Source organism: Xiphophorus maculatus, chromosome 10 (genome assembly GCF_002775205.1).
Source record: "Xiphophorus maculatus strain JP 163 A chromosome 10, X_maculatus-5.0-male, whole genome shotgun sequence".
NCBI lineage: Eukaryota > Metazoa > Chordata > Actinopteri > Cyprinodontiformes > Poeciliidae > Xiphophorus > Xiphophorus maculatus.
Genome location: NC_036452.1, coordinates 4400259 through 4415280, shown reverse-complemented (window position 1 = coordinate 4415280; position 15022 = coordinate 4400259). Strand labels below are relative to the sequence as shown.

Below are 15022 nucleotides of genomic sequence, written 5' to 3'. Positions count from 1 at the left end.
TTTTCATCCTAATGTATAAAAAAAACCTGAAATTGAATACTATGCATGCTTTTGAGTCAACAGCTTGAGTTTAAGTTAGCTGCAACCAGCGAACATTCATGGAAATATTGCATATTATTTAGCAGAAAGCATTTCCAATTGGACTTCAACAGGCAATAAAATGAATGGACAAATCTGCAGTAGTTTTGGGATTTGGTTTCAGTTCCTTTAATTTTAGACAAGAGAGCTGTTGAAGGCGCAAGTCACCTGGACTAGTTCAGGTGATTTGCGCCATCTAGTGGATAGTGAAGAAATCTGACAACTTTCAACCTAAAATTCCCAAAAAATAAAAAGCGAAAAAATGTAAAATCAGTTTTTAGTTCAGCTACAGCTGCAAGTTGCTTCATAATACCTAGCAGGTAAAATAATTTAAAGTCTAAAATGATTTCTGTTATGCAAATAATCTTTATTAATGGCTGAAACGATACCTATTTGTGTTTTCAATCAGAAGAGAATAAAATTAAAAGATAATTAATACAATCCCACTTATCAGAGCACAACCATCTCAACATTTACATATACAGAAGAAAAAAAAACAATACAATGATGGAAAGAATAGAAAGAAAGAAATTAACAACTCCATATAGAAATAACATTTATTTACAGAGATAAATAGACAAAAAAGGTGCTTTAAAAGAATTCACTTCCGTATTTTAGGGATCACAACATTTCCACTGGTTGCGATGGGGATTAGGATCTTTCGCTGGTCCAAGCGCAGATACTTTTCAATGAGAACCTCCACTGGCACCTTGTCGTTTACGAATCCCTGCCTGCAGAATGCAAGAAAAAAACAAACAAACATGAGTTAAAAACTGATAGAGTTATTTATAAAGTAACAATTCATAAATGTCGCGGTCCCTGGCCTTTTCTTCAGCACAAACGTAAAACTCAACCATGCAGGATTGAGCTTTTCACAGTCAGGAAAATTTTATTTTCAAGCTAGAAATGGACGGTCAGAAGGAACCACCAAGAAAAAAAGATTAAATAAAATTTTATGGGATTAATATAAAAATATTGCATATTTTATTAACAAAAGGGGATTGTGGCGGAAAATTTCATCTGGTAAATTATTCATCAGATTAATAAAGTCATGATATATTACCTGATAATTTCCTCTAAAATACTGGTTGCCAACTAAAATCAGAAGGTGTCAGAGAGGAAGAGTTTATGCTAAATAAATGTATGGTAATAATTATTGAATAGTAAATAAAAGTGAGAAAAAATGTAAATTTGATTCTTTACATTTTGCAGCATTTTCTGTGGGTTTGTGAATCCCGGGCAGAAGCTAATGCTATTCTGTTTTTAAAAATAGTTTTTAAAATTTGTTTTATGTAACATTCTAATTTTAAATGTAAAGTTTTTATTAACTGTAAACTGAAAATCGTCATAACAGAAATAAAGGTTTTCGCACATCCATCTGTGTATAATTAATCTACATAATGTTTTCACTTAATAATAAAATAAATGGACTTTTCAATAATATTCTAATTTATTGAATGCGTCAGGATACCTTTAAGGATGTTGGTTATGTTTTATGTCAAATCAGATCATAAAACAATAATCTAAAAGTTATAAAAATTGGACGATTCTCCCCCGATTGATTCTTAGGGGAAAAACAGAAAAAATTATTTTGTGAACACAGCAAACAGCATATAATCCATGCACATTAAAGTTTGGTGAAAATCACATACATTTTGATAAATAAATTGATAGAATAAAGCACATCCTTCATTTTTAAAACTGTTGCCTCCATCAGGAAGTTGTGGTTAATGTGTTACATTTAACCGCTTAGTGAAAACAGTTTCAAAGAACCAGTAAAACCGGTGATCAGTATCGGCCTGCAGCAGCTGATCGGTGCGTCTCCAACTATAATCTCTGGAATCAACATGAGGAAATCTGTCTGATTGAATATGAATGTTTTAAATCTGATTTTTTTTTCTGTCTAAAAATATTTTTAAAACCCGTAAATTAACGTTAAAAACTCAACAGAAACTGGAAGAGTACACTAAATCCTGTTACCATAGCAATTAATCAGACCTCGAGTTTGACACATGTCAAATTCAAACGTACCGTCTCAACAGAAGCTCAACATCTTCAACTTCGATAGTTTTTCTCTTTGCGTGGGCCGCGTACGTCTCCAGGTCCTCAGCAACACGGTCGAAGAACTCATCCACTCTGCCACAAAGTCGATAAGCATCGATTACAAAAGTAAAAACTGTTTGCGGTTATTTCTGCAGGATCAAAATCTAACAGAGAACAGCAGTAAAAAAAAATGCTTTTCAGAATGAAGTCACTGATTTTTTTTTGTATAAACAAAACAAGTATTATTTTTGTTACATCTCATTTAGGACGGGGAAGACATCTGCAGAGACTTTTGTTTTGGCGAAGTGCTTGAAGACACTCGTCAGGTAGGTCTTTGGTAGGACGGTTTCCCTCCTGGACAGCCCAGTTTGCCGCCGTCTCGCCTGCTTTGGTTTAACTGCAGGTAAAGCTTCGCTTGCACTACTGCAAGGATAAAGAACAAGCAGTAAATAGGAGAAATGTTATACTTCAGCACATTATTTCACTGGGGAAAGCTTGTTTAACGCTGCAGAAAGAAATGTGACTTGCCTTGCTGGGAGATTTTTAGAAACTGAAGGCGACGCTGGAGGACTGGAGGTAAAAAACTTTATTTTCTCTCTGACAAAAGCTGGCGTCTTGCCTGGGAAATCTGGATTTTAAAGAATCCAAATTATGATCACTTTTTTAAATATGAAGAATCACACAAACTAAAAGTTACGAGCCTTCACCTTCATTATCATCCTCCTCCTCATCCGACTCTTCCTCCTGTTCCCCGGCTTCCTCTGCGGCAGCTTCAACATCCTCCTGCTGCCTGCTGACCTCTGCATCATGGCTGACACGGAGGAGGTGGAACGGGGCGTTTTTTCTGTCCGCCGGATCGTTTACATCCCAGGAATCTTCGTCCAGATGTTGGAGCGAAGGTTTGGCCCAGTCTGGTTTTCCAGTTTGATCCTGGATTCTTTCCAAACTGGTGTTCAAACCCAGAGTGCTGTAGCTTTTGGACTTTATTAATGACAGACCTATAAAAATAAAACGGCAGGAATTTGTTTTTTTAAAAAGAAAAACACATTTGATTCTCCTTTCATCATTTCTTTTCATCCAGATCCATAAGCTACTGTTCTAAAAAAAATGTCTTCATAAACTTATGTAGCAATACGACTAATTGTTAATTAATGGTTTATTAGATTCAAATTAGTTCCAATCTTTTGTACGGTGGCCGACAGGTGCAAATGCGCAGCAAAAGAGAAAACATGCAAACAAAAAAGAAGACACCCCCGAATGAAATGCAGCAAATAAAAAGAGAGACGCAAACACCCCCGAATGAAATGCAGCAAATAAAAAGAGAGACGCAAACACCCCCGAATGAAATGCAGCAAATAAAAAGAGAGACGCAAACACCCCCGAATGAAATGCAGCAAACAAAAAGAGAGACGCAAACACCCCCGAATGAAATGCAGCAAACAAAAAGAGAGACGCAAACACCCCCGAATGAAATGCAGCAAACAAAAAGTGTTGAAAACGGAAGTGCTCCAGACCACTAGGGGGAGTCAAAGAAAATAGTATTCATTTCTATGGGACCAGATGCAAGATTCAGAGAAAGAAATTTGAAAGAAAGTAAAGGTATCTCTCTGAATCTTGCATCTGGAAAGTGTGATTATTGTGAGAAGTCTGAAACAATAGAGCATGTTATTTTAGAGTGTTGTAAGTATGAAGAAGAGAGAAGATGCATGCTGAGAGAGTGTGTAGGTATTAAAGAAAGGTTTAATTTAATAGAATTTTTGAGGAGAGATTTCGGGAGTAGACATATTCAAATAATTATTCGGTATCTTAAAAAAACAAAGCTATTTCATAGGATATGAGTAGAGCAAGTTGGGTGTGAATGTGTAAAGAATATCAAAGAGGGGTATATAAAGTTATAAGCAAGTTGGATAATATAAGCAGGTGTGTATGTGTGGGGGTATGTTTAATCAGGAGTTAATGGAGGGAAAAGGTAGAAAGTGAAAGTTTATAGACCATCTCGAACCACACTCCATACTGGTAAGTGGCGGTAATGCTACTGTAAGTTTGTTGCCAACCGCCAATAAATACCAAGAAGAAGAAGAAGAAGAATCTTGCATCTGGTCCCATAGAAATGAATACTATTTTCTTTGACTCCCCCTAGTGGTCTGGAGCACTTCCGTTTTCAACACTTTTTATTTGCTGCATTTCATTCGGGGGTGTTTGCGTCTCTCTTTTTGTTTGCTGCATTTCATTCGGGGGTGTTTGCATCTCTCTTTTTATTTGCTGCATTTCATTCGGGGGTGTTTGCGTCTCTCTTTTTATTTGCTGCATTTCATTCGGGGGTGTTTGCGTCTCTCTTTTTGTTTGCTGCATTTCATTCGGGGGTGTTTGCGTCTCTCTTTTTGTTTGCTGCATTTCATTCGGGGGTGTCTTCTTTTTTGTTTGCATGTTTTCTCTTTTGCTGCGCATTTGCACCTGTCGGCCACCGTACTTTTGACTAATAACGTCTGCTTTGACCTTCTTTTAGTGTTGTAGTTTGACCGCCATCCGGCAGAGGGCGCCGCTGGTCTTCCTTAAGCGGAGCCGCTGATACGGAATCAAAGATGGCGCCCATAAGGGAACGGTAAAGAGTAACGGTCCAGACAGAGTCCGGTACGGGATGCAAAATACACTTTCTACGTGTTGGCTTTGAAATAAAAACACTCAAACTCCTTAAGTTGTTTTGAAATATAATCACTCGACAAAATCCTTTAGTTTTCACCTTAATAGCGCTCATTTAGCCGAGCTGCATCAATTTCTTATTCAAAAATGACCTTTCGTAGGTTAAAACTTTTCTCCATTAATTGCGTCAACATTCCTTCTACAGCAACCACAGACCACTTTGCGTGACCATATCTCTGTTAATGGGGGATTTAATGTTTAACATATTTAATTTTTCTATTCAGCAGCCTGAGGTTCCTGTTTAGTTATATTTTATAAATATGTCCAAGTTTAATAATGTGAAAACAAAATTGTCAGTCTATTCAGTCAGTATTTAATACAGCTGACACAAAATAATGTTAAATTAAGTATATTATGAACGATTTAGGAAAGACGGTCATCCTTCTTGATACGAGAGGTTTTTAAGAAAATGGCCGCCTATCGATTAACTATTATCCGATCGATAATATCAATCAACTTTAGATAAACTCATAAATTGATAACTTGGGTAAGAATGTCAGTTTGGGTTGTAAAGTTAGCAGATGACGCCAACAGGTGAGTAGCTGTACCTTCTGTCGCCTTGACGACGGGCAGAATGAGCCCGCCCTCTGAGCGAAAAGCCCTGCGACTGATGTGTCGCTCTTCCTCCTGATTCCTCTCTTCATCGTTATAGTCTTGGTCAGTCTGACGATCGGCTCCGTCCGACTTTTCCTCGTCGTCACGTTGGAGTTGATTAACTCCTACTACTGATCCACCTTCATCCTCGGGTTGGGAGCCAGCCGCAGCCTCCTCTTCCTCAGACGGAGAAGCTGCTGCGGCGTCTTCAGGAGGACTGTCCTCCACACCTTCATCCTCAGCCTGAGGGCTCACTGCAGCTTCTTCCTCAGACTGAGAATCAGCTGCAGCTTCTTCCTCAGTTGGGGATTGCTCCACATCTTCATCCTCAGCTTGAGAACCCACTGCAGCCTCCTCTTCCTCAGAGCCTCCTTCGACGTCTTCAGACTGAGAATCGGCTGCAGTTTCTTCCTCAGTTGGGGATTGCTCCACATCTTCATCCTCAGCTTGAGAACCCACTGCAGCCTCCTCTTCCTCAGAGCCTCCTTTGACGTCTTCAGACTGAGAATCGACTGCAGCCTCAGCTCCATCATCCAGATCAAAAGTCTGGAATCCAACTGCATCGTCCTTTTCCTCAGGTTTCGATGAAACATCTCGTGTTTTATCAACATTTTCCTTGCCTTCATCTTCCTCCATGTTGGTCACAACGTCTTCTTCTTCTTCTTCAGCTGATTTCTGTCTCTCCTCATCCCTGTGCTCCTCCTCCTCCTGTATGTCTCTCTGGAGCTGAGTCGCCATGACGGCGGGTTTATCCTGAGTGGCAGTGATGGAGAAGTTGGAGGTCAGGGCGTCATGCTGGTCGTACAGAGCCGTCTGGCAGTTCACGATGTCGACCGTGACGTCGGGCTCGCTCAGTTTGCTCAGACCCAACGTAATTCCCGCCAAGTTTGTGTCTTCGCCGCCGACCTCTCGCCCCTGAAGTGCTTCACGGCTCACGTCTGGAACACAATGTAGAGAAAAAGAGCCGAAATAAAAAGGAAAGTTCTTGTATTAAAACTAGAGATGCACCAATTTGACAATGTCTGTATCGGTCCCGATCCAATTATTGATAATAAAGATTTGCTGTAAAATAAGAAGTAGGGATTTGTTGATTTTATGTGAATTTTGCAAATTTGTGAAAAACTGGAGGAACTTATTGGACTCTAGAGGGCCACATAAAAAGTTACAGCGGACCAGATTTGGCCCCCGGGCCTCAAGTTTGACACTTTTGCTATAAAGAATCAGAATAATTTAATGAACAGAAGCTTTTGGTTGCAGTGAAAAGACAGAATCACCTCCCATCTGCTGCTTGCTGAGGGCAGCACAAAACTCTTCCTCTGTGATCTTTCTGCGGCGCGAAACTCGTCTCTGAAGGCCTCTCTTCTCAGTGTGAACGTCAACAAACGGGGTTTTCAGACTCAGGGAGGAGGAGCTGAGCGGCAGAAAGAACATGCAGATCATTTTATACTAAATAAATATACTTATTTCACTTGGAAGGTTTTTTTTTTTAAACTTTACCTTGACAGGGAAAGAGATGAATGATCACCGATTGAATTTTCTGGTTCTTCTTCAGCAGCTGTAAGCATAAAAATCCCCAAAACACATAAATATAACAACTCCGTTAACTCTAGAGTCCGTATCAGCACTGGGTCACAAGTAAAAATGTTTACAATCTTTCACAGAAAAATAAATAAATAAAGTTTAACTTTACCGTTTTCACCTTTGAGTCGTTTTTCAAAAGCGGTGACGTTGAGGCTCTGACGCGGTCTCTTTCTGCTCAGGCCCTTAGCGGCGCTCGCAATGTTCCCCATCGTCACATCCGGCAGATCCAGACCCGACAGCTCAAAACTGGACACAAAAATAAACACATAAATGTACAAACAGTCAACATAAAGGTGCTGAGAAACAGAAAAAACGTTAGATTTCACACCAAACAGTCATCTTAAACACACCTAGACCGACTTCTAGTAACTGTATTGTCTTCTGAAGGAGGCTGCAGCTCTGCAGGGGCGCCTTTGTCATGAACCACTGGGGACTTCACAGGCTCTGAAAAGCAGAACCAAACGACATGGATGTAAAGAGGAAAACAAGAACATCAGCCTCACTGAGAACCAGAAGGGCGGATAAAGCCACTCACCTGTCTGCAGGATGTTCCTGAGTAAATGCCTGGGAGTTTCTCCATCATCAAACATCATGGAGGAGGAGGGAGCTTGCTGTCTGAGCACAGCGGAGGCGGTTCTTCGCTTGAGAGGCAGGGATTTTCTGGTTATATTCTGAAAACAAAAGCACGGTCAGATTTAGAGGGTTCAACTGATGCCACCTTCCACAACCGAGTCGTTTGTGTTCTTCTCACCTCCTGGATTTTGTTCCTCAGGCTGCGACGCAGGATGTTCTGTGGAGTTTTGGGCTCAGCATCTCTCCCGCTGCGCCTGCTCTTGCGCCGCGGCTCGCTGCTACCTGCTGCCTGGGGCTCACTGACATGCAGACAGAGAAGAAAATTATCCATTTTCAATCAAAATTCCTAGGTTTTTTTTTTTTGCACCTTTAAATTCTTAAATTTAAGCGACTTCCTGTTAACACAACTAACGTATCCGTTTCTATTATGTCTTTATAACACTGGATATGTCTAAAAAAATAAAACTGTTAGCTAATTGCAGCAAAGTGTAATATCTTAAAGTCAACGCATCTTTTAACACAACATGTCTGTCACAATAAGCAATAAATAAATTAACCACATAACAAATTTAAACAAAGTCAATAATTCTATTATTGTAAAATGTATTGTTTTTTTTTCTTTTCTCTGTTTTTCTACCAAAAACTGGAAGACAAAAGTCTTCAGTCTGCTGCTTTGGTCTAGCCATTTTTGGAAGGACAGAGACTTTATAATTCATTTTATTTGTTGTTTTGTTTATTTTGGATTAGAATTTAAAGTTCATTGATTTTTTGAGAATGTGTTCTTGTATTATTATACCATTTCCATAGTAGTACTTGAAAATGGCCTCAAAACAACGTTATCGTTTATCGCACAAACTTCTGGGACAATTTCTCGTCCAGTAAATGTACATTTTGTTTTCACCTAAAAGTTAATTCCGATCCAGTTGTACATTGTGGTCAGACTTTTTTCAACAAATGAGAAAATACTGTGATAAAGTCTATACTGCCTCTTAAATTTAAAGACACTGTAAAATACCAAAAGGGTTTATTACAAGGTCATCGCGTTTGTTAGAGAAGTGAAAATAGGTCGTACCTGGCAGAGTAATTATCAAAGATAATTGTCCAAATAAACACAGGAACAAACATAAATCTATATTTTTACTAATTAAACTATACAGAAAATCTGTGTCTAAGCTGGAGAATAGAAAAAAATGTAGTACAATACGATAGTAGGAGAGCCAATAATTTTGGTCATTTGCTTAAAAGGCAGGATGTTGTGACGGGGTTTGTCATTTATACTTTTAAACTTTGTTTTAAAAAAAAACACTATTTCTCCCTGAAAGAGAAGGCAGTACCTGCTGCCGACAGGAGTCCTGGGCGGCTCGGTGATCAGAATTTGCTTGAGGAGAATTCGAGGGGTTAAATCCTCGGTAGAATCCATTAGCCTGCCGAGCTAAAAATCCAGCTAACAAACCTCAGAGAAACTCCGTCTGACAACAAGCTGAAGCCACAGACAAACTGTCACAACAGCGCGAAGTTTTACCAACCAAAGAGAGCCAAAAAGGGCGCAAACTACTGTCACTCGACTCTAAATTACCATAACATTCGTATGCGCTAAGCTGTAACTGTTTTCTGGTTCAACATGAATGTTTTTACCAACGGTCCCGCGCTATATTTGAGTGTAGTCTCGCGATAAGAAAGTTTTACCTTCTTTCTTCTTCAACGTGGCGTGCTTCGATTGCTGTGTTGCTGCCCTCTAGCGGCTTTACATCGAACTGACAAATGTAGCTTTTTGTTTTTCTCTTGCATATTCGTCATGGCAAAAATATATTCTAATGTGACTACACTTTTCAATTATTCCTCATTAAAATTTGTTATTAGACCTGCAACATACTGTTCAATGTAATTTAATTGAACTTGTTTGTTTTTAATTGTATTTGTATTGCACTATTTATAATTATTGTGGCCATTTGTCATGTAAAATATATATTTTTATAATATATGTATATAAAAATATAAAATAATGAAATTAGTTCTCAGGATCTTTGCAAAGAAATTTTGCCTGATATGACAAAATAGCCAGGGCTCTATTTGAACTCAAGTACCGTGTTTTTTGTTTTTTTGTTGTTTTTTTTTTTTTTGCTTTCTTTCTTTGCAACCCTGCTCTTTTTCAGTAGAGGTACATTTTCATGCATTTTCCCACAGATAGGAGATGAAGCTCTGTCTCATAGTTTGTTTTTCGTACAACACAGTCACATCTTGCTTCACTTCCAGTTGCTCCGTGCTCCAATTTCGAGTGATATTTCCCAACTCCTGCAAGTCTTCTAGGCGGGTTCAGTCTTCTGTTTACTACTGATAATGTTTTATACTAGTAATAGAAATCCTCTGCTTCTGACGGGTCAAAGTTTGCTTTAAAAGTCACAGCTTCCACTGGGCTGGCAATGCTTTAGTGCAGCTCACTGCTGAAATGTAAATATTAGTGCGAAAGCAGAAGCAGTGACATTTTAACTTGGAGAAGAAACAGCTGCCTGGTTAAATACTCAACCTTCATGTCAAGTAAAAACCAAGTGATGTCAATATTATTACCCTTTAATGGTTAGATGGGAATTTTTAATGACAAAATCTGTCCTATTCAATGTGAAAAGGATGCAAGTAAACAAAAAACAAGAAGACTCTAAATATCTCTGATCTGTTGCCTTTTGTGACATCACCAGAAGCCTGTTTTCAAGTAAACTTGCTTCGGGAAAGAATTTATTTTTAATCTAGATTAGACAATTATTCCCAGCAAAGCGCAAAACAAACTGACCGTGACGTTTTCTCTTGGAGAATAACTAAACTTAACATACTAATGAGGTTAATCATTTTAATTGCTTTAATAATTTACAACACATAAAAGACAAAAAAAACAGAATTGATCAATAGAAAACAGGTGGTACCCTGCTTTTATTCAAACTTGTATAGGTTTATGATTCCTCTCCTGCTGACAATCAACTGTTAAATGACCAACATTCAACTTGAACTTTGGCGAAACAAAAACAGTGCATAATCTCGGCACCCCGGTTGTGAAAGGACCTAGAAATCTGGCCGGTCCTTCTTCAGTTTGGAGTAATCCGTGTTGACGCTGAAAAACTGGAAGAGTGAGAAAAAGAGGCGTGAAAGGACACAGTCAGGGTGAGGAAGGAAACATGGACTTTGACGCATGATAAGAACACAAGTTGTGCTTCATCTTGATATGAAGAAATAACAACTATTAACTAGCATGTGTTTTATTTTAATGTCCTACTTTGTACTGCTGATTGGGCCCCAGCTTGTTCCAGGGCTCTGGGTTGTTTGTGCGATCCCACCTGAAGATGACATATTGTAGGAGATATCAGAGGTTAAAATATGATGATTTACAAAACCAAAAGATCTTAAAATCACACTATATATCGTGTTACACTGCAAAAACACAAAATCTTACCAAGAACTTTTGTCTAGTCTCTTGAAATAAGACAAAACTAACTTACAAGTAACTTTTCAGGAAGATATAGCAGCTTGTTTTAAGTAAATAATTATTTAATGTTGATGAAAAAGTTCTAGTTCCACTGGCAGATACTTCAACTAATAACTTGGGAAAATATCTTGTTATACATTAAATAATCTGCCAGTGGATCTAGTACTGTGTCATCAATGTTAAAGAAATATTTATTTAAAGCAAGCCTACATATCGTGTACTAAGTGTACTAAGGTATTTGCATAAGAAACTAAACTAAAAATACTTGGTAAGTTTTTGCAGTGCAGAGATACTTACGAGACATCCGGATTCTTCAGGGCCAGTCTGGCCAAGTACAACATGCTCATCGTCGCTCCACCACCGATGAAGATGAAGAGGGGGATCAGCTGTAGAAAACAAGCATTTATTGTGTCAAAACATAAACAGATAATATGGTATTATCATCAGAGCCCGTCCAATCACTGCACAGATGCTTAGAACAGATAAAAGTGTGGATGTGCCAAAACTTTCTCCAGCTGAACAGAAACAAAACTGAAGTTATTATTTTTGGACCTAAAGAGGAACGATCTAGAGTTATAGATCTAGAGTTATAGATCTAGAGTCAATGCACAGCTTCAGTTATTACAACTAAAAACCAGCGATCAGCCCGAAACCTGGGAGTAGTGATGGACTCTGACCTGAACCTCCAGAGCCACATAAAGACAGTTACAAAGTCGGCCTTCTATCACCTGAAGAACATTTCCAGGATTAAAGGACTAATGTCTCAGAAAAATCTAGAGAAACTCGTCCATGCGTTCATCTTCAGTCGTATTGATTATTGCAACAGCGTCTTCACAGGTCTGTCCAACAAATCAATCAAACAGCTGCAACTGATCCAGAATGCTGCTGCTGGCGTTCTCACTAAAACCAGGAAGATAGAGCACATAACACCAGTTTTAAAGTCCCTCCACTGGCTCCCTGTAGCTCAAAGAATAGACTTTAAAATACTGTTGTTAGTTTATAAATCACTGAACGGCTTAGCACCACAATACATTAAAGATCTGCTGTTATTGTATCAACCCTCCAGACCTCTCAGGTTCTGGTTCTGGTTCTGCTCTGCATCCCCAGAACCAGAACCAAACGAGGAGAAGCAGCTTTCAGCATCTATGCACCACAAATTTGGAACAAACTTCCAGAAAACTGTAAAACAGCTGAAACACTGACTTCTTTTAAATCTCGACTAAAAACCCACCTGTTTAGAATTGTATTTGAAATGTAATCAATTACAAATTTATTGATGGAACTTGACTTAATGCTGTGTTTTAATTATTGATTCTATATTGCTTTGTGTTTCTGTGTTTGTAATGATGTAAAGCACTTTGAAATGCCTTGCTGCTGAAATGTGCTATACAAATAAAGTTTGATTGATTGATTGATTGATTGATTGATAATAAAGCCTTATTACATTGAATAAGAAATAATAACATAAACCCCTGTTATTTCACATATATAGTCTTTATGTGATGTAAAAATATTACATACAACCTGTACAATTAAACTAAAATAAACATTGACAATCCCAGATCATAATACCACCCCCACCATGTTTTACTGTAAAATAGTAGAAATGGTAAATGGCTTTTACTTGTATAATGCCTTACCAAGTCAGAGGACTCCATAGCGCTTTAGTCTACATTTAGTAATTTATACATTTACAAAGAGACTGAAGCTGAAAGGATCAGGGATTCAAACCGGCAACCCAACGCTGCCAGTGGCAATTTCAGCCCAAAATATGTTTGATTTCATCCAACAAAGTTTTTACAATATTTTATCCATCCCTGGATGCTTTCTCTGGAAAAAAGGCAAACTTTTTTCTTAGTACAGATAAACTATGAATATAAGTGATTTCTGCTCCATCAAAAACAACAAAAAAGTGAGTATGCACTATAGGCGGCGCATATGGGTGCTATGCTAAAGAGGGCGCCAAATGATGGTGGAAAAACTATCCTTTGTAGAATGCATGTGAGTGTGACTGCCTTTACTTTATTTTATTTTATTTGAATCCTGTTTGATGACAAGATTGATGACAATTATTTCAGTATCGAGACGAGGCTTGTAAGTATTCAGGTTAGTTTATGTTACTAATAAAATGACACTTTACTTTTGTCTTGCTACTGTGTGTTGTAGTTACAGGTGTGTAGTGGTGCTACCTCATTTCTTCTCAAACACCTCAGAAAGTATGTAGTCGCTCCCCTGTCATACGCTGTTTTTATTACAAATGTGCACAAAACTTTGCTGATATTCAGCTAATGTAAAACAACAACAACACCATTTTGCAAGTGCAGTGTTTCTATTAAATAAATAATACAGTTAAAATAAGTTTGATCAAGCTGAAAGTCATTTTAAAACTTGCTGGCAATCATCCTTCTACCACTTCCTGTAGTCTTCGTCATTTCCGCCAGTAGCAACATCCAGTTGTTGATCACATGACTCGTGTGACGTGGGGGAAAAGACATTTCTTTCGATTCAGCCGGAAAACCGCGTTTTTTTTATGAAAAAAAAAACATTCACTTTTTCTCCGAAAGACGCAAATTTTCGAAATAGCGTTAAATAAAGATAATTTATTTTCGTAATTAAATATGCGCAATTTTAAGGTCAACCGAAACGCAGCTAATGTCGCCGTTTAGCTAAGTAATGCAAATTGAGGGCTGAGTTTTATTTTTGGGTTGACGACATTCACTGCGTGAATCCAAAAAGATTGAATATTGAAAGTATATCAAAAGTTTCACGACAACAAAATATATTAATCAGTTGAAATGGATGGGATACGGGGTTTTGAAATCATTTATCCATTAATTTTGGGGGTTTTATTCTTCTGAAGTCGATTGAATTTTATTTCCAGATTGGAGATTTGGTGTGATAATCAAACTCTTCACGACAAAATGCCCCAACCAGCTAAACAAACTGGCAAATGGGTGAGTCACCGACCAGCACAGGACATAAACATACCAGTGGCCTATTTATATGGTCTCTGCCGTAAAGCAGACTGTTTCACCCCGGCGTCCTTGGAAAAATAGACTTCAGTCAGTCAGGCCTATATGGATATCAGACGTGCTTTGGCGACCACCATGCATGGCCGCGGTATTAATCCCCTCATCTGGATCTTTTCCGGCTGGGTTCGGCCAGATGTGGCTCCTGAGTGTAAAGTGCAGCAAATCCCAGCAGGTGAAAGGGAAACCGCAAGAAAAACCAGGGCAATCCATTTGTTTCTACTAAAGAAATTAACCCAAATTAGGTGCGTTCGTGTTTTAATCATCCATTCTTTTTTCATTTGTTGGTGTAAAAAAATAAGCCATTTAGGTCAAATTTTTAGGATTTAAGGTTATTGGAAGGAAAAACCTCCCAAACGTTGCGTTCAGATCCCATTAATGTGGATAGATTTTTATTTTATTTTATATAGTATTTAATAAGTGATCGCCCTTTTGTTTGGAATATTTCAGCAATCTGGAACGCGCCTCCCCCTCCGCGCGCACGTTTCAATGTCAAATAAGGATAATAAGCACAGGAGAAAACATAAATAAATTAAATTACAGCATTTGAGACTTACAGAGGGGTGACTCTTCATCTGCTTCCGGACGACCGAGAACATGGACATGGTGGAGGGTCTTTTCGCAACAGCGACCGGAGTCTGTTGGGTTTATAGGAATCTGCGGACAAACAGGCAGAGCTGCTGCGGATCTTCTTTCTGCAGGCCTGGAGGCACGCAGCGGAGCTGAACACCCACTCCTCTGCTGCCAGCCAATCCCAGCCGGGTACACGGACCCCAGTCACACCGCAAGCTGCGGACCGCTTAAAGAAAAATCACCTGCTGCCGCCCGTCACTGCTTTTACAATCACGTTTTCACATTTTGCCCACAACTTTGATGCATTTCAATGAAAGATACTTTGTTTTTAATTTTTAAATAAATAAAAAATCACAAAGAATTGAGCCGAAACTTCATC

General features: G+C 38.6%; 2 protein-coding genes across 4 annotated transcripts; both read right to left on the bottom strand.

The window, feature by feature from the left end:
- Window positions 1–276: 276 nt before the first annotated feature.
- Window positions 277–9209, bottom strand: cenpt (centromere protein T). Of its 3 annotated transcripts, XM_023340545.1 has the most exons (14): window positions 8904–9209; window positions 7748–7868; window positions 7532–7667; window positions 7347–7440; window positions 7106–7242; window positions 6913–6970; window positions 6690–6826; window positions 5898–6353; window positions 5370–5783; window positions 2829–3119; window positions 2650–2749; window positions 2377–2544; window positions 2110–2214; window positions 278–809 (listed from the first exon to the last, which is right to left on the bottom strand). In XM_023340545.1, exons 1-14 carry the CDS (start codon window positions 8987–8989, stop codon window positions 680–682), a joined length of 2433 nt encoding a protein of 810 aa, XP_023196313.1. In that variant the 5' UTR covers window positions 8990–9209; the 3' UTR covers window positions 278–679. The 3 variants fall into 3 exon arrangements, with proteins under 3 accessions (XP_023196312.1, XP_023196313.1, XP_023196311.1); XM_023340544.1 differs by having other exon boundaries at window positions 277–809; window positions 5370–6353; window positions 7115–7242; XM_023340543.1 differs by having other exon boundaries at window positions 5370–6353.
- A 1197-nt stretch (window positions 9210–10406) lies between these two features.
- ndufa4 (NDUFA4, mitochondrial complex associated) lies at window positions 10407–14820 on the bottom strand. The gene is made up of 4 exons (XM_005810596.2): window positions 14628–14820; window positions 11339–11427; window positions 10832–10892; window positions 10407–10677 (listed from the first exon to the last, which is right to left on the bottom strand). Exons 1-4 carry the CDS (start codon window positions 14673–14675, stop codon window positions 10621–10623), a joined length of 255 nt encoding a protein of 84 aa, XP_005810653.1. The 5' UTR covers window positions 14676–14820; the 3' UTR covers window positions 10407–10620.
- Between the last annotated feature and the right edge of the window lie 202 nt (window positions 14821–15022).

What these genes read in the sequence shown, in the direction of transcription:
- ndufa4 (XM_005810596.2), bottom strand. Translation starts at nt 14,675, where the DNA reads ATGTCCATGTTCTCGGTCGTCCGGAAGCAGATGAAGAGTCACCCCTCT. An exon ending in CTGAAGAATCCGGATGTCTC is followed by an intron (nt 10,893 to 11,338) that starts GTAAGTATCTCT and finishes TGTCATCTTCAG; the next exon opens with GTGGGATCGCACAAACAACC. An exon ending in GGCCCAATCAGCAGTACAAA is followed by an intron (nt 10,678 to 10,831) that starts GTAGGACATTAA and finishes TCACTCTTCCAG; the next exon opens with TTTTTCAGCGTCAACACGGA.
- cenpt (XM_023340543.1), bottom strand. Translation starts at nt 8,989, where the DNA reads ATGGATTCTACCGAGGATTTAACCCCTCGAATTCTCCTCAAGCAAATT. An exon ending in CAGCAAGCAGCAGATGGGAG is followed by an intron (nt 6,354 to 6,689) that starts GTGATTCTGTCT and finishes ATTGTGTTCCAG; the next exon opens with ACGTGAGCCGTGAAGCACTT. An exon ending in TCTAAAAATCTCCCAGCAAG is followed by an intron (nt 2,545 to 2,649) that starts GCAAGTCACATT and finishes TTATCCTTGCAG; the next exon opens with TAGTGCAAGCGAAGCTTTAC.